At 39.0% G+C, this 17900-nt stretch overlaps 2 protein-coding genes and 1 long non-coding RNA gene across 10 annotated transcripts; 1 reads left to right on the plus strand and 2 right to left on the minus strand.

Moving 5' to 3' along the window:
* Positions 1-280: 280 nt before the first annotated feature.
* On the minus strand, positions 281-2113 carry atp5l (ATP synthase, H+ transporting, mitochondrial F0 complex, subunit g). Its single transcript, XM_063895041.1, has 3 exons — positions 1944-2113; positions 1395-1555; positions 281-480 (listed from the first exon to the last, which is right to left on the minus strand). Exons 1-3 carry the CDS (start codon positions 1993-1995, stop codon positions 382-384), a joined length of 312 nt encoding a protein of 103 aa, XP_063751111.1. The 5' UTR covers positions 1996-2113; the 3' UTR covers positions 281-381.
* On the plus strand, positions 1401-10300 carry LOC134871987 (uncharacterized). 5 transcript variants are annotated; one of them, XR_010166768.1, is made up of 4 exons: positions 1401-1574; positions 5560-6013; positions 7620-7864; positions 10073-10300. It is a non-coding gene; the product is annotated as an uncharacterized LOC134871987 (long non-coding RNA). The 5 variants fall into 5 exon arrangements; XR_010166766.1 differs by having other exon boundaries at positions 5560-5778; positions 5900-6013; positions 7620-10300; XR_010166767.1 differs by having other exon boundaries at positions 5560-5763; positions 5900-6013; positions 7620-10300.
* Positions 2480-16669, minus strand: nherf4b (NHERF family PDZ scaffold protein 4b). 4 transcript variants are annotated; one of them, XM_063895038.1, is made up of 12 exons: positions 16623-16669; positions 16449-16537; positions 8534-8558; positions 7921-7985; positions 7632-7843; positions 7352-7556; positions 7103-7239; positions 5872-6076; positions 5583-5779; positions 5296-5505; positions 3955-4036; positions 2480-3713 (listed from the first exon to the last, which is right to left on the minus strand). In XM_063895038.1, exons 1-12 carry the CDS (start codon positions 16652-16654, stop codon positions 3697-3699), a joined length of 1476 nt encoding a protein of 491 aa, XP_063751108.1. In that variant the 5' UTR covers positions 16655-16669; the 3' UTR covers positions 2480-3696. The 4 variants fall into 4 exon arrangements, with proteins under 4 accessions (XP_063751108.1, XP_063751106.1, XP_063751105.1 ...); XM_063895036.1 differs by having other exon boundaries at positions 2480-3710; positions 3818-4036; XM_063895035.1 differs by having other exon boundaries at positions 2480-4036.
* Between the last annotated feature and the right edge of the window lie 1231 nt (positions 16670-17900).

Consider the following 17900-nt stretch of genomic DNA (forward strand, 5'->3'; position numbering starts at 1 on the left):
CAGAGTTTACTGTTATGCTTATCTAAACAGCAGCTCATACACACCAATTTGTATACAAGATCAGCTCATGTTTATTTGTCTTCAGGTGTAATCCTCTGCACAACCTTGGCAATGACAAGTGTAAATCCAATGTAGGAATTAAGGAAGAAGTGAGCATTTTGTTTCTTAATATATCTCCTCCCTTAAACAGAAAAAGGGTATTATACTATTGAATTTAAACAACAAAAAGAAGTGTCAAAGCCATGCATACTATTCGAAAGAAAGTAATCGGAAAGTGACATGTTTTAACAATAGACATCTCTTTATTGGTTCCCAGTATTCTTGCAGGAAGTTGAGCATATAACGTTCAAAAGATAAAAAGAAAGCATGACAGTCCAAATCTCAGACATCATAGCCAATGATGCCTCCTTTACCGATGCACTCCCCAATGTAGAACCACATCATTACTTCAGTGGCCACCAGTCCATTCCTTAGAGTATCCTGGGAAGAAACAAAGAATTGTATTAGATAAACTTCCAGAGAAATCTATCAAGCAAAATGCTGAAGATACTTATTGTTTTCCTTTAAACATGTTTTTATTTTCCACAGGACTAAAAGTGACAAGAGAATTATACTGATAGATACACCTCATTGTCTGTGAGCTGTACTACTTTGATTTTAACATCCACTCCTATCCATTAAAAGGAATACATTTTAAGCAAAAAAACATTAAAAAGAAATCTGCACAACCTACTATTGTTTTCTTTCAATGAATGAAGCGGGTGTAAAAAACAAACAAACACTGGCACATAGAAACTGCCAATTCATTTTTAAATCATTGTAAAGGGTTTTCTATTGAAATGTTTATTTTTGATGTATTTATATTTTAAGTTTCAAGTTATTTATCAGCCTTTACATAACAAGTTAGGTAAAGCAGACGTAGCACTGCAATCTTGGATCTTAGGCTCTGTACAACAATGCATATAAAATATATTGTAAATAAATAGAAAGGAAAACTACTCAAGTGAAAGCTAAATGAGAATCAGAGACAAATAGTGCAAATTCAACAATAGGACTAAAATATAAACGTTAAAACTAATTTAAGTGTGTGATGTGTGATAAACATTGCAATTGAATAAACTAACTATTAACAGTAATCTATTAATGTATGCATAATGAGAAGTAGTAAAGCAAACTATAACTAATGTACATACAAAGACATACAGAGATGTGAAAGGGCTACACAGAATACAGCGTTTTTAAAAACAGTAGGTAAAGAAACAGTATTGTGGTGTATCACAAACAGTGGAGCTCATGACATGTCACCATCGTTTTGATAACAAATACTTAACGCTTTTAAAACAGTCATTCAGAATATGACTTTACATAACAAGGTCTGGCAATAACACACGCACCTTCACTGTAAGTTGACCGAGACGTCCTGACTGTAAGCCCTTCAGGAGGTTTGCGGCCCCCTCGATGGCCTTGGGGATCTCGGCAGGGGAAGGAGGGACAAGTTCAACACGGGCATAGTACCAGAATTTTGCTAGCCGGGGCTTTGAGTAGTTGACGGAGGCTGTGAGAGAAGAAAAACTGTAAGTCTGGGGCATCTTTCATTAGTTTACGGCTAAAGCTAGCTCGGGCTTCATAGCTCCCCACACACCGATGAATAGCTTTAGCTACTTAGCTAATTGATACACGGCTTTTACTTATTGAGTGTAAACAATAGAAGTCACGCATGCTAGCTTGCTAAAGTAATAATTTAGCAAAACAAAATTGAGTGTTTTCTGCAATAAAGGTTAGCTAGCTAATGTTACATCCATTTAATTCATTTGATATCTGGGTCTCGCTGCCTCTTGACAGCGTCGGCAGAGCTACATTGCAAATAAAGATGAAACTACTTACAATTAACACTCCAATTATTGGATACACATTATGGTTAATAACATTAGAAATCAACTTACCGCCTATCAGGGTAGGTACTTTGGAGACCAGTTTTTGCACTGCCTGTGCCATGTTGAAGCGTTTGTCGATGCTAACTCTCCCACTGAATCTGTTAGCCGACTGAATGTCACCTCCAGCAGAAGGACCCGTGACTTCTGCTGTCCATTTAAATGCCTGCACAGAAATAGCCTGCGTATTACGTGTTTACTTATACGGCATGAGGTAAAATATTGGAACGTTTTCAGAAGTTCTGTATTATTATTATTTTTATTTTACCAAAAGTGTCTAAACTTTACAGTTTAGTTACTGTATACAATATAAAACAGCTGCATTATTTGCCATACCACCACGGGGGGGTGCAGTACCATCACCCGACACTGTCTTTTTCTTACTCATTTTCAAATGGCCTTTATGTTTTTGTCTGATGTATTTTGTCATAACTGGCAGTTTAACACGGCAAATGGCTGGGTATTATTCAGAAACACAGGTAAGCATTAACGTTTTCCATCAGTACAAACTGTACTATCAGGCTTATTCTCAATAAACATACACTCTCTCTGCAAGAACAGACATTTAATGTGTAATTTTGTATACATTTTTTGTTTATACAGTTTACGGTACTTTAAGCAGGGGGGGGGGGGGACCAGAGTGTAGGAATGCTCTGTTACAAGTAAAAATCCTGTATTCAAAGTGTTACCCAAGTAAAAGTACAAAAGTTTTGGCATCAAAATATACTTAAAGTACCAAAAGTAAAAGTACTCATTATGAAGATTGGCCCATGTAAGGATTTTCCCTTAAGGATTTTCCCTTTAAGTGTGTTGATCATATTGTTTATCATTAATCTACATCAGCAAAGTAACATCAATCAGTAATATTGACCTCTGAATTGTAGTGCAGTAGAAGAACAATGTTGGAAATACTCAAGTAAAGTAAAAGTACCTCAAAATGGTGCTTATGTAAAGCATGAGTAAATGTACTTGGTTACTTTACACCAAGACATGGAGCTTTTTATTTATTAAGTATTTCAAATTGAGATCACATGTGACAATGGTTACATATGTTTTCTGCATCATCAGTTACAGTACATTTCTAAATGTTATTTTTATATCATACACAATTGCACATAGATAGATAGAATCGGAGGATGAAACCCTCTTTATTAGTTACATACATGAACACAGCAGAGCACACACAGTGAAATTGGTCCTCTTTACTAGGAGCAGTGGGCAGCTATTGTGCAGCGCCCGGGGTGCAATGGGGAGGGGGGATTGGAGGTGTCCGGTGCCTTGCTCAAGGGCACCACAGCAGGGCCTAGGAGGTGAACTGGGACCTCTCCAAGTAGCAGTCCACTTTCCATATTTCAAGTCTGTTCGGGGACTTGAACCGGCAACCCTACGATTCCCAGTCCAAGCCCCTACTGACTGAGCCACTTGCCATTGCAACATCTCTTCAAATGCCACTGTTTCAGTTTCATTTAGCTTATTTTAAATCTTGTTTCATCTTTTCTTTTGCTTTGTCAAACCCCGGGATTAGATTAAAGCATTTTTGACCAATGTACAGTAATAATGATATTACAATTAATACATGTAAAATATTTGTAGAAGAAGGTGGTGAGTGTTAATAATGATATTAATATTCATTATAATCAAACTATTTTATACAATCATTCTTTTTGTTCATCTCAGTTTAAGACTCTTCAGTAGACGTATGTGATGCAGGATATCTTTACAATGCAGGATGAGTATCTTTGACCTTCACAAACATGATATCTCATTATTTTCTTCCTCCTGGTGAAATGCAAACAAGGAAATATGGTAAAAAATGTGCCCACTGATGACATTACAATTATGTAAAAAGGTTATATACTATAGTTAAACTCCCAAAATTTGTTTACCTCACTGTCAGGGATATCTTTTGTAGGTGTGTCAGTCTGCTCACGCTTCATTTTGTAGCTATTCTTATGCATGACTACTAAAGAAATAAAATGTCCTCCTTCCTCCACGAGCATAATCACGTCCTCCAGATACTTATCTTCCACATTTTGTCCATCGACTTCCATCACAGCATCACCCACGCACAGCCCTGCTCTCTGACCAGAGCCCCCAAAAGCCACCTAAAGGGAAGAAAAGCATATGACAAAAATAATTAAATATCAACCGCCTGATCTGCATCCTTTTACACATTTTTGCTTTAACAAAGCTAATGTTGACAAAGTGCAGTGGTGGGAAGTGACTAAAACATTTACTCAATACTGTACATAAGTATACTGTTGGAGCTATATATTGCTTTATAGTCCATCATTATATCATTTCATAGTTAAACATTTATTTTCTTGCTGTTTTGTGTATAGTGAATGTGTTATTATTTAGTGGTGTTATTGAAATGAGTTAAGTAGTTTGTATGCTTTTATTTTGAAGGCATGTTTGGGCGCTGGGTGATTAGGGCACCTGGTTTAATTGTATATATTGGAGATAGGTGGTGGTGGGAGTAGAGCACTAGTAGACACATGTTTTTTTCCAGGGTGATTCAAGCCACATAGTAAGCCATAGGAAAGGTTTAAGTAAAGGAATCGATAGGAAACCTGATTGTCCTTTGGTTAATAGTATTGGATAATGGAAATAAATGCAAAAACGGAGATTCTTGTCTCTGTTATTTTAAGTTTATTATCTGTTTTCTTTCTATATGATTTTGGCCACTACATATACTATTGACATGCTTTTCGTAAAAGTAAAGAGGTGGGAAGTTACTAAGTACATTTACTCAAGTACTGTGTTTAAGTACGATTCTGAGATACTTAGTAGTATTTCCATTTTATGCTGTGTACCTTTACTCTCCTACAATTCAGAGGTAAATCATGTACTTATACTCCACTACATTTATTTAAGACCTTTAGTTTCTTTACAGATCTGGATTAATGATGTGAAATATAATCAACGCTTAAATCAGACTTTAGTTCACCTGGAGTAAATTGAGCAGCTACCCTGCAGTATACAAAGCCATTAAAACTAGCTGCACCTTTACCAGCTCTGAGAACACTTTAATGATCAATAATTATAAAACATATCAGAGATATTATTCTGAAATGGACCAATCAAACAATGGCTACTTTTACTTTTGGTACTTTAATTATATTTTTATGCTAATTCTTTTGATCTTTTACATGAGTACAATCTTGAATACAGGACTACTTGAGCAGAGTATTCCTGCACTCTCGTACTTCTACTTTTACTCAAGTGCAAGATATGTACTCTCACTGCTGTTTAAGTATGTTTTTGCTGAGATCTAGACTCTGATATTTATACTTTGAGTTAAACATAGGATCTAAGTACTTATTTTAACATTAACTAAGTGCAATGCAGTATTCCATCTTACCTGACTGATGAAGATCCCAGGACCCTGTGGGACACTGTCCAGGTTAAAGCCAAACCCCAAAGGGCCTTTTTGGACAGTGCAGTTTCTGGGCTTGCTTGAGTCATCCATGTCCTTTTGTGGAGCTTGTTCTGCGTTAGAGGCTGATATGCAGCTCTCCTTTGCTCTCTCGGCAGCAACATCCTCACAGAAGAGAAGAGGGGATAGACCCAACTGCATACACAAAATAAAGGATATAAACTCACATTTTTTTTTTCTTCTTCTTAGGAAATGTACCAAGTGATGCCCACCTGGGTGTTAAACTCCAGCCCAACGAGAGTGATGGTGGTGAGAGATATCTGTTCTCCACTCTGTCTCACTCTGTCAACTATCTCTTCATGCTTCAATGACTCTACTGACTCCCCGTTGACCTCCAGCAGCAGCTCTCCATCCTTCATACCGGCCTTCTCTGCTGGACTGCCACTCTCCATTGCACGCAGAACATGAGCTAATATTTAAAAACATTTTTTTTTACTGCAAGTTAAAAAGTAAGTTCAGGAATGCCTGTGTTTGAAATGTGCTCTCTTTTTATCCTCTCACATTTGCATCCTGATGGTGCCTTCTCCAGCCGAAGGAGGAAGCCGTAGCCCTCGCCCTCTGACACCAGGTGGAGTCTTCTGGCTCTGTGAGGCAGGTTATGTGGAACAGCCATGGCAGGCAAAATGGGCCTCCTCTGACGCAGGCAGTTCTTCTCACTCTCACCGTCAATCACAAGGATGGTGATTTGATTGCCACATTTTTTCATCTACAGCAAAACATTGTTTTTACTGCTAAACAAGGCTGGAGAATACATACAGAAAACATACTAAGGGCCACTCACTAGAGGTGAGGTATTTTGCCTTTAAGTTAAGTTATAAGTTAGCAAAATCAATCAAATGTAGGTAAGTGATAATTGATACTTGAGCCTACATAACAGCTCTCCATAGGGTTCATTTATCTTGTTGGTAGCTCCTTCTTTAAAACAAAAGAGTCAGATTGCTTATAATAAGGGGAAATATGAAGGGTATATTTCAAGCTTGTTATGCAAATAAATTACTGTGATTTTTATCAAATAAGATTTGTTGGTAAATGTTTTAAACTTTAATTGAATGAATTTATTTGAAAAGTGGGCTTATTTACACATGAATACTATGTAATATATGTTCTCAAATATATTTAAGAAGTATAATATGAGACAAGCACAAGTTTCGTTTGTGGACCATATACCATTATACTTTTAGAATTTGCTAAGGGCCGGTTCGAAATGGCCCGCAGACCATAGTTTGGCCTCCGGGCCATAGTTTGGACATACCTAAATGAATACATGATCTTTTGGATATCAATTACTCACTCTGTAGTTATCTTGAATGCCTCTACAGGGAAAAAATAATCTAAAACGGACAATAGATTTGATGAATTGAAGTAAATGGTATCATCTATTCAATCTTATGCTCACTGCTTCCCAAATATATGCATTTTGACTAAAACAGGCCATACAGGTGGGCACACTACATCGCCAATGCCTTAGCAATTGTGAGACTGCAAAATGCATTTGTTTGGAAAGTAGTTAGCATACGGTTGGATAAATGAGACGGTATAGATTATACCGCATAAGGGGCGTTACAACTGTTAATGGATGTTTTGATATAGTTTTGCCTTCGTTACGCAGCCCCCATTTTCAAAAATTCATCATGACTTCTCTCATACTTTTGAATTCTTCTTCACCGTGGAGGCGTGCAAGAAAGCTGAGTTTTTACTTACAAGTTGATTATACCATCTTATACCGCCTTACCATCCTGCTGAGTGCAGAGTGTGTGAGATCAGACACTGTTGCTCCGTTTATCCACACCAGGTGATCCCCTTTACACACCCCAGCCCTTTCCGCTGCACCTCCTGCCGCTAAGCTTACAGAGAAGCGTCCTTTCTCTCCTACAGAGCAGAAACAGGAGGAGCAATTGAATAACACTTTACAGGCTTAAACTCAACTGTTCGGTTAGACATCGAACCCTGATGTTTTTTTAATGAGGAGGGTGAGTGTTACCTTCCACGGGTGTGAAGTTGATGCCCAGACCTGAGGCTGGATCCCTGGTGATGTGGCAGAGTCTGGGTGGTCTGAAACCCTCGCCCTTATGCGCTCTGACTAGACTTTGGAGGTCTTCACCTCGGGACACAGCCTGCTCGTACTCCTCCCCATTCAACACTAATAAACATAACTGATTTCCACTGAGCCTTATCTTCCCAGCCACCTGATTCATAAAGAAGAAAATAGTTAGAATACCATTTTGAATAGGCTTTTGTGTTGTGTTTAGAGCCCACCATACCTCAGGGTGAGGGACATCTTCCACAAAGCAGTTGTTGACTTCCAGAAGCCTGTCTCCCTCCTGAAGGCCACTGCACCCCGCCACCCCTCCTGACACTACATTTCTGATGATGTGTCCCTGGCGTCCCCTCTCCACCCGCAGATTAAAGCCGTAGGACTGCCCTTCGTCTCGTTTAAGAACACACAGATGTGGGCTGGGCGTCAACACAGAGTCTGAGCGGAAGCAGACAGAAGGTGCATTAGAGCTGGTGGGGTAACAGATACACAGAAATAAGTATGCAGGATTATACCTGCATCTTCTGTGGTGACCATCACTGGGTTGTCTATTCCCTCTTTCGGATTAAATGTAAATTTCCTGCAAAAAGATAAATGATAGACATTACGCTCATGTTTTACTTATAATTATAATAATTGGATATTAAAATGTTCAGTTTTGGAAAAAAGGAAAAAATGTACATTTTCTTTCCTTACTGTTTGGGCTAAATGTACATGAAAGTCAATCAATAATTTTCCATCTTTTGTTACATATTAGTTTCACCACCTCACGTGTAATTATCATTACAACATGCCAACCTTGTCTTGGGCCCAAAGTATAAAGATTACTTTGTTCCAAAAGTCATATCACACGTCACAAGACGTATACTTTAAAAAAAAATCATAGTTATGTAGTAGACTTTAATGTGATCCAGCTGTTTTGGCGAGACATGAATGTGTAGTTCTGTTTTAGGATGAATGTCCAACTTTGTTTTATGTCGTGCCTGATCATTTTATCATTATTTTTGTCGTAATGGCGGAATAGTGTTCATGTTTTTTCTTGAGTTTAAAGTGAAAATAACATATATGAGGATTTTACTAAATATATTAATATTGGTGCAAACAATTACAAACAAAAAGCACACTTACTCTGTCAACTGAGTGATTTCCACACCTTGAAAAACAGATTTCATATGAATTAATTAGCTTTGGCAGAACAATATCCATGGAGAGACATTTCATAATAAGACATTTCTGTAAGTAATTTGTATTTACTATATACATTTTTTTTCCCTTAACACGACACACATCACACCAAATGTAGCATTGCAACACAAATCATCAAGTATTATGTGTCACATGTCCAATTATGGTATATTCATTTGAGTGTGTCTGCGTGCTTGAGCCTACTAAACTGCGAGGCAACAGCATAACAGTAAGATTTGAGCCTCGGAAAACATATCTGGTGACTTTATCTGGTAGGCACCATAAAACAGGGTTTGATTTTGTGTAATCCTCTTTAGTCTTTGCCCTCTAAAAAAGGGAGGGATTCAAAGGACATCAAAAACCTTTAAGATGGAAATGTCCAACAAACATGTCACCCATTATCGAAGCCGCTGAAGCCAGTCATTCTTAAATGATTAATATCAATGCAAACAATTTCATAATTAGTTCATGGGTTTAATCTTTTTTAGATATATGTATATATAACAGAGTATACATTACAATTATACAACAATCTCAAAAAAAAGCATTGTCCCGTTTATGAAAACAAGTCTGGTTCACAGGACAACTACACTACTAATATTAAATGATTATAAAATAATAAAACCTTAAGCATCTGCAGCAGTAAAATAACACACCCATGTTATGCTTCAGTATTTTTCATCCAAAACATCACTAACACTGACAAAGAAGGTGTTACTACACAATTTACTTATTATGTTGTATGGTTTCTGTTATTGAAGTAATGTTTTGTATCTAACACTATCAAATCCAAATGTCAACAGATGACACATTAAACTCACTGATCTGTACTCTGCTTATCTGCCTGACTCATAATGTCAATGACACAGAGTGCTTGTTTCTTTGACACATTGTCACCTAAAACAAACTGTTACAAATGAATAATACAACCCGTTTAGCTACCCTCTGCTCCCAGATAAGATCCATCTCTCACATCTATGTAAGCGGCCCCTCTCATGAATAGCTCATACCACGGGCATTTCAGAGCAGCTAATGGGTCACTGTTTGTTTTTCCTTACCATAAAGCTTCTTTTTAATGTCATAGGTCAGAGAGGTCTTATAAACACACAAAATGAGCTTCTGAAACTGGATGAGAGGAGAATTTTCCGTTGTGAACCATAACATTTAGAACAGCTTTTTCAATCTCGGAAGTGCTATTAGGACAAACATGGATTTTTGTCCAACGAATCAAGGTTTAGAAATCTAGTGTTCAATTTAGAAGCTCTATTTCTTTACACATACGGGCAATGGTTGTGCGTCATCTAAATGTGATCATTCATGCAGCACAGTAGACTACAAACAAATCACATTAATATGTTGAAAGAGATAAATATAAAAGCACAGCATGCATAAGACAGTGCATATAAGATAGTTTTACAAAATAAAGTAGGAAATGTGAATTACCTGTACTTGATTTCATGTTGTGTCTCTTACCCATCACAGAGGGATGTTGCTGTGGGAGGACTGCACGTACAAACATTTATTCTGACTACACAGAGACTCCTCCCTTTGAAAGACACCTGGCTTAATGTTTAATCTGTGTGTGAACTTTTGAGCACGTGTAACCATGTGTTACGTCTGACTGTAGAAACAAAGTGCAAAACACATAACAAGGTCTTACTCCCCGTTCTGTCTGAATAAAATCTTATTCTACTCGGATAGTTACAACTATCTGTGCATGTGTGCGTGTACAATCTGTGCCGCGTTCCCATGAGTATTACACCCAACACTGACTGTCCGTGCCAAGGCCAAAGCTCAGTGACAAGATAGACAAACAGACGAACAATCCAATAAAAATAATAGTAGCAACGGTAGAAGTGGAGACCATTTACTTCAGTTTAATTACTAATACCACAAAATGGCTTGAGGAGCAACGAAATACATGTTACAGGGTAGTGTAATAATCAGGCTATTAAAAAAGGTAATTGTAATTCCTTACAAGTGAATTTCTAGCATTAAAATGGTACAATACATTTAAAAATAAGTTAGGATATTTTAAGAAACACATTTAAAGAATTCACAAGTCTCACAACACAGAGTGAACAACACTGAAAAAATAAACATTGACTTTAATTAAATGTATTATGTCAACAGGTTCCACATAATTGTATTAGTGGAAAGCAATAGTATTATGTTGAACCTATTGTTTTTATATTTAAATGTAATAGTATTGCCTTTAACTTACCCTGATACAGTAATGTGTTATCTGTTCTCTGTAATTACATATATGTCAACAGATTTCACATAACTGTATATGGTTAGTTGAAAGCAATAATATCAAGTTTAAAATAACATTCGACTTAATATTTTGTGGAATTTGTTGAAATAAAACATTTAATTAAAGTCAACGTTTCAGTTTTTCAGTGCAGATTAAGTAACTGATCTCACTTGTTTACAGCAATTACAAGTGTTTTAATTAAAACTGCTCATTGTGCAGTATAACATGTTCCCTGCCAGAACAGTATCTGATATTTTTGTATGAATATTTACTGTGTCATTAATGTGTATGTTCTATTGTACTGCAGCAGATATTTATGGTGTTTCTCATTTTGATTCCTTTATATACTGTGAGGGTAGTTTATTGTACAGAAATGCATCAGTATTTTAGACTTTGTATATCAGTCAAGTTAATCACTGTGGATAAATGAGTCAAAACAAAATGTACTAATAAAAGTTACAATTTCTCAGAAAAACAGCCCTGATTTCTACTTAATGGTGATGAATTTCAGAGCTGATGCCAAAAGGCATTTTATAGAATTTATTGAGTAGGAGAATTTTCTCAACAAACAAAATAACACTTCACCCTTCAGTGTGTCAAAAACATTAAACATCAGCACTTCTGTACTTACCTGCTTTCTACTGGACAAGAAGGGAATGAGAAACTGTAATCTGAAAAATACTAAATATCTCTGATAAATGAAGTGAAGTAAAAAATAATAATATTTCCCTTTGAGATAGTGATTTAGTAATTTAGTTTTGAGGTTGTGGCAAAAGTAATACTGCTGATGCACAAGGCGAGTATGACCTCATTGACTGGAAATGCAAAAGAAGGGAGGATGGAAGAGTGGTGAGAACTAAACACATTAGTCATGGTGTTATCTGTTTCACTTGAAAGGGTTCCAGGAAGCTAAGCAACATGTCATATTTTTTATGCAATGACATTCCTTATAAACACACAACCATTTTGAACATGTAAATTGGAAAATATGCTGCAGATTTTAGTTACTTTTTGAAGGTTTCTGACAAAAACGAGTTGTAAAGACCCAATCCCTCGGGACATAACCTCTCACCTACTTTTGTGTCTCTACTGCGAGAAAATGACAATACTTCTAAAAAAGATTGTTAAGGGACTACTGTTTCCCATTAACTGCACCAAAAACAAACAATTTGTCATGATCCTTGTTTCGTATGTCATGTCTTTGTGTTGTGTGTTTTATTTTGAAATGTTTTCCCCTCTTGTGTCATGTTAAGCTTCACTTCCTGTCTGCGTTTCCCTCCTGTGCCTGTGTCATTGTGTTCACCTGTTGCCCTGTGTTTCTCCTCCCCCTTCCAGCTGTCTCTCGTCTTGTGATTACCCATGTGTATTTAGTCCCTGTTTCCCTTTTGTCTGTTGTTCGGTCGTCGTCATTTCTTCCCTGATCTTGTCCATGTTACCTGCCTGTTCCTGTCGCCCTTCATGTCTGGAGCTAAGTGTTTTTCATGTCCTGTGTTCCCCTTGCTTTGTGTTTTCATCAACAGCTTTTGAATAAAGCTCGCTTTTTGTTTTTGACCCTTACCTGCTTCCCCTTGATTTACTGCACTTGGGTCCTGTTTCCCCAACCCAGACAGAACGACCGAACCAGATATGGATCCAGCAGTATTTTTGGAGGATTCTATTGTGGGGTATTCATACCACATTTTATGTATGGAGAGTGGAGGAGAGCAGTGGCAGATAAGCCATGGTTAGAGAGCTCACTGCTGGACTATTTAAGGACATTTGTCACTTCCCCAGAAAGCCTGCACCCTTTCCTTAAACCTCGTGTCACAGCAGTGACGCTTCCTGCAGCCAAGCCCCCGCCAAGCCCCCTGCGGCCAAGCCCCCTGCGGCCAAGCCCCCTGCAGCCAAGCCCCCTGCAGCCAAGCCCCCTGCAGCCAGCCAAGCCTCCTGCAGCCACGCTTCTGGCTACATCTGCTCCTGTTCTGTTGGGGGTCCCGCCGTCACCTGTTCCGATGGGGGTCCCGCCAACTCCTCACCCCGTCAAGTCGGTGGTCCCTCCGACACCTGTTCCGTTGGTGGTCCCACCAATCTATGTCCCTGTCCAGTCGGGGGCCCCGCCGACTCAAGCTCATGTCCCGCCGACTCTAGTTCATGTCCCGTCGGTGGAGCTGCCGGCCCCTGCACCTGCCTCTTCGGGGGTCCCGCCGACGCCAGTACCACCCGGGTTCCTGCCAAAGCCATCTCCTGCCTCTTTGGGGGTCCCGCAGATGCCAGTACCAACTGGGTTCCCGCCGACGACAGCTCAAGTCCCGTCGGGGGTCCCTCCGACTGGTGCTCCTGTCTCCTCGGTGGCCCTGCCGCCTCCTGCTCCAGGTGCTCCTTACTTTCCTCCGGAGTGGTCCCGCCGGCCTCCAGCCCACCGTCCGCCAGTCTCGTCATCCTCCAGTCCGTCCTACAGCCCATCCTTCTGAGGCGTCTTGCCGCCTTCCAGGCCGTCCTCCGGAGCTCTCTCGCCGCCTTCCAGGCCGCCCTCCGGAGCTCTCTCGCCACCTTCCAGGCCGCCCTCCGGAACTGTCTCGCCGCCCTCCGGAGCTATTCCACTGTCCTCCAGAGTTCCCTTGCCATGGTCTCCCTGCCCCTGTCTCCGCCCATGTCTCCGGCCTCCGGAGTTCCTTCAGCGTGTTCTACGCCCCTGTCTCCGGCCTCCAGAGTCCCCTTGCCGTGGCCTCTGCCCATGTCTCCAGACTTCCCTTGCCACAAGCCCTGTCCATGCTGTCTCATGCTCTGCCTTACCCGTGGGCCGTCGGCCCGAGACACTATTCTTGTCCTCTGTGTTGCCCCCGGGTCGTTTGCCCGAGACACCCTCCTTGCCCTCTGTCTTGCCCCCGGGCCGCCTGCCCGAATCCCGCCTCCGGACCCCCTCCACCCACCCTTTTGGCCTTGGTCATGCGTCCCTCCTCCAGACCCCCTCCACCCACCCATTTTTTTGGACTTTGTTGGGACGTCTGGAATCCGCCCTTTGAGAGGGGGGTTCTGTCATGATCCTTGTTTCGTATGTCATGTCTTTGTGTTGTGTGTTTTTTTATTTTTAAATGTTTTCCCCACTTGTGTCATTGTGTTCACCTGTTGCCCCTGTGTTTCTCCTCCCCCTTCCAGCTGTCTCTCGTCTTGTGATTACCCTTATGTATTTAGTCCCGGTTTCCCTTTTGTCTGTTGATCGGTCGTCGTCATTTCTTCCCTGATCTTGTCCAAGATACCTGCCTGTTCCTGTCGTCCTTCATGTCTGGAGCTAAGTGTTTTTCATGTCCTGTGTTCCCCTTGCTTCGTGTTTTCATCAACAGCTTTTGAATAAAGCTTGCATTATGTTTGGATGCTTACCTGCTTCCCCTTGATTTACTGCACTTGGGTCCTGTTTCCCCAACCCTGACACAGTTCTAGTTCTGTTCTATAGTTTTATTGCATCTTTGCATGTAATTTTTTGTCTGATGTTTGTTTGCATTTTTATATCAAATGTTTTTTTATTGTGAAGTGTCTTTGCGTATTTGGAAAAGCACTTTATAAATTAAACGCATTATTTTTATTATAATGGCCCGAGCACCGATTAGTCAGGGCAAAGGGCCTATACAAATTGCTTGATGCTGCATCATGGTCTGAGCATGCTTACATTCTGCACCTTTTTTTTTGCACATTTGCACTGGTGAAAATATTTTGGGGTCTCATAATTGGCGCAAGCAGAATGGCTCTATAGCACCCCCTAAAAAAGAAAGTCAGTTCAGGATTCAAAAGTATATTAATGTGTACTTAACATTTCTATTCTAAGACACGTTTTTAAGTATGGACTAATACATTTTGGTTTTAATATGTGCAGTAAACATATTTTGATATGTATTTCTAAAGAGATATAGATCTAGATAAATTGATCTCAATGTTTGCATTTAAGAATTTCAGGTATTTTTCAAAGTTCTATTTAATTTTCTGTATAATTATCATTATCGTTATTATTTTTATTAATAATATCATGTGTGGTTTTTTATAATTATATCTACACTTGTGACATGAAAATATTTAAATTTAAATGTTATCAAGCCAATAACTATTAATGAGAACTCCATGCACTAGATGGCAGTACATTGCAAATCAAATGTCTATGCACCTATTAAACATTAATAGTTAATAATACATGAACAATTCTACTTATAAATGTGAAAACTGTATCTGTAATTTAATAATAGTCTAAAGTTTGGAAAAATCCATCCCTGTGTTTGTTTTGGGGTGGGACTGAACTGTTGTAGGTTTGGGGTTTATTACAATGAGGGAAGCTGACTCCTACATGCATGTAACCAAAGTGCAAAGACAGCACCATGTCCTTGCATCAAATGTATTTGACTTCATTGGTCCCTCGTCTGTGCTTTCAAGGTTCAAAGGCCCATGCACCGTCAATTAGTAACTTTACCTTGGCTGAGTTTCAAAGGTTAGACTACAAAATACTGTGAGTTTGTGAAAATGTAATGAAAACCAAATTGAGTCAAGAGGAATAACTGTGCAAGCATAATATGCAAAATATTTACAAGTTAACAAGAGTGATGGTATTATCATTTGACAAAAAACAAGGGAGTTGCTAAATATCAGAGAGATAAAAAAAAAAGAGAAATTACAGAAAGCATACCCTGAAAAAACTTTCAACGTTGACTTTAATTGTGTCAGCAGAAAGCAATTATATGTAGTTGAACCTAAAATGTTTTTTTGAAACTTAATATTATTGCTTTCTGCTAACCTAATACAGTGAGATCAGTTGACATAATACAGTTAAAGTCAACGTTTCAGTTTTTTGAGTGTATGTATATGTTTGTGAAATGACTTAATCCCTTCCCTCTGCCTTCCAAAAGTAGATCAGGGAAAATGAGAGAATTAAAAAATATGTATCTTTATTTATAAATCAGAAAAAGATTAGTATTAGGATACATCATTACACACAATTAAAAAAGCTATTAAACACAGAAGAAAAAATTAAATATTCAATAAATCGCTGTAATTGAACACTTTCATATTTTTTTAATAACTGGTTTTATCAGGGAAATTATCTTTAAACCACAATACTCACCAATGATTTCACCAATGGCACAAACACAGGAGTAAATCCTTTCCTGACCCATTACGGATTTCACTCTCACTACTTTAATAAATTGACAGTTTAGCGTGTGACCCTGCAAAATGAAAAGCTTGAACATTTTTTCCTTTATCTTTCTTCTTGAGAGAAAATTGAGATCATTCACAAGTACAGTGTGAGCACACATTTATCAAGGCTTCAAATAGCAGTACGTTTGTAAATGTTGTGGTATTATGTAGCAATGACAGAGGGTAAAAAAAGAAAAGAAAAATGGGTCCATTTTTGAATTGAAAATGGAAGAGAAGAGAAGAAAGACAATAAGGGAGAAGTGAAGAGCCAATAGCTTCTATGGGACTTTTCAATCCTGAGTCCGGATCCAAATGTCAGTCCCGCTCAGTCATCCCTGATGGGATCCTCCCAGCCACAGGAAGACACGGAGCTCCCATCTGTGCCTAAACCCCTGCCAAAGTACTGGAGTGTACTACCGGTCAGATATCTGTAAAGGAGACAGTTACCTTTTTGTAAGCATGATCCCAGTTGCAGCACATGTCTCAAGTCCAAGCATGGCTGCTCTTCAGTGCACTTTACTTGACTCCTCTGTGAGCTGCAGGAGAAGACACAACGTACTTAAAGATGGGGTCATGGTGTAGAGAGTCTACAAGAAAAGACTAGGGCATAAGGTTGCAGACCCACTATCCAGCGCTTCCCCTTCATTTTGCATGGAGCTTGGGGCTAATCTCAGCGTCGGCAGGCCTGTGTGTCATCCTTGCGGAGAGTCCAAAGGCCACTCTTTTATCATGACACACATGGCTTCTCTGTTAGTGTCGTTTCCTTGGCCTGTGATTCCATGGCAACAGCAGCGTGAATGGTCTATTCAGGACAGCGTTCATTGCACCCTCTGCCACCCCCTGATAGGATAGATCAGCAAACAAATTGCATGGTTTAGTCCAGGTTTATTAGGCTTGGTCCCAGGTGTAAATGTCAAAATGTTTGGATTTGATTTCAGGAGAAGAGAATAGGGAAACTGCTGTTTATGCTCCATGATATTCTATGTCATCTCAACACTGACTGGTCTCCTATTATTTATTAAGACTTTCAAACCTTCATTTGAACAAAAATATTGTACATACACTCCTATTTCATCATCATCATTATATTCCCTACCCCCAGCACTTCCCCTTAACGTTCGATTGTGAAATGTTTCAGATAGTTTTTCTGAGCATCATTCTGGATTCAACACAATCCAAATTTTTTTTGTTGTTGTCTGTGTAGGAATCTGTGATAACGGTGTCTGAATGCATATGGACAGCGCACATTTGGAAAATCAGCTGTTTAAAGCCTATCATTTTATTGGTGTTGGATATTGGCCATGAATAATAAAACTCTGATGTTACACTCCTAGTACATTGAGAGTATTCTCATCTTCTGTATTTTATGTTCATGTCATTTGTATCCTAACAAACCGCTGAACAATGCACAAACATATGTCTGCTTACAGTATATTGTTGGCATCCTTCTAGCACTTTCATTTAGCTGGAATACTAATGTTTTTTCAACACAAGGATTACTTAATTTGCATTCATTACTCATTATATGCAAACATTTAGTCAAAGAAAACGTTTCATAGTAAAATGACTATGAAATGGTCACTTAATTTAACATTGCTCTATTTGATCTATGTGACTTTACATCAAGGTTAAGGGATCTTACTGCATTACCCTGGCAAAATTATATTTGATTGACAGGTGCCATGTACTCATCCTCCCAGTTATACCATTTGTTTTCTAAAGTCATAATTGCTGGCTCAGCAGAATGACATCTCAGCTAAAAGGTCAGCGTGTTTGAGGAACGGTTTTCCAAGCTGTCAGTTTTACGTTGAGCAATACAGTTACATCCTCTGCCAACACAAATTGTGGATGTAAAAACGGGAAATGATCACTGGGTCCACACTCTGCTGACTCAAACCC

The sequence above is a fragment of the Eleginops maclovinus genome, chromosome 11 (genome assembly GCF_036324505.1).
Source record: "Eleginops maclovinus isolate JMC-PN-2008 ecotype Puerto Natales chromosome 11, JC_Emac_rtc_rv5, whole genome shotgun sequence".
Classification (NCBI taxonomy): domain Eukaryota; kingdom Metazoa; phylum Chordata; class Actinopteri; order Perciformes; family Eleginopidae; genus Eleginops; species Eleginops maclovinus.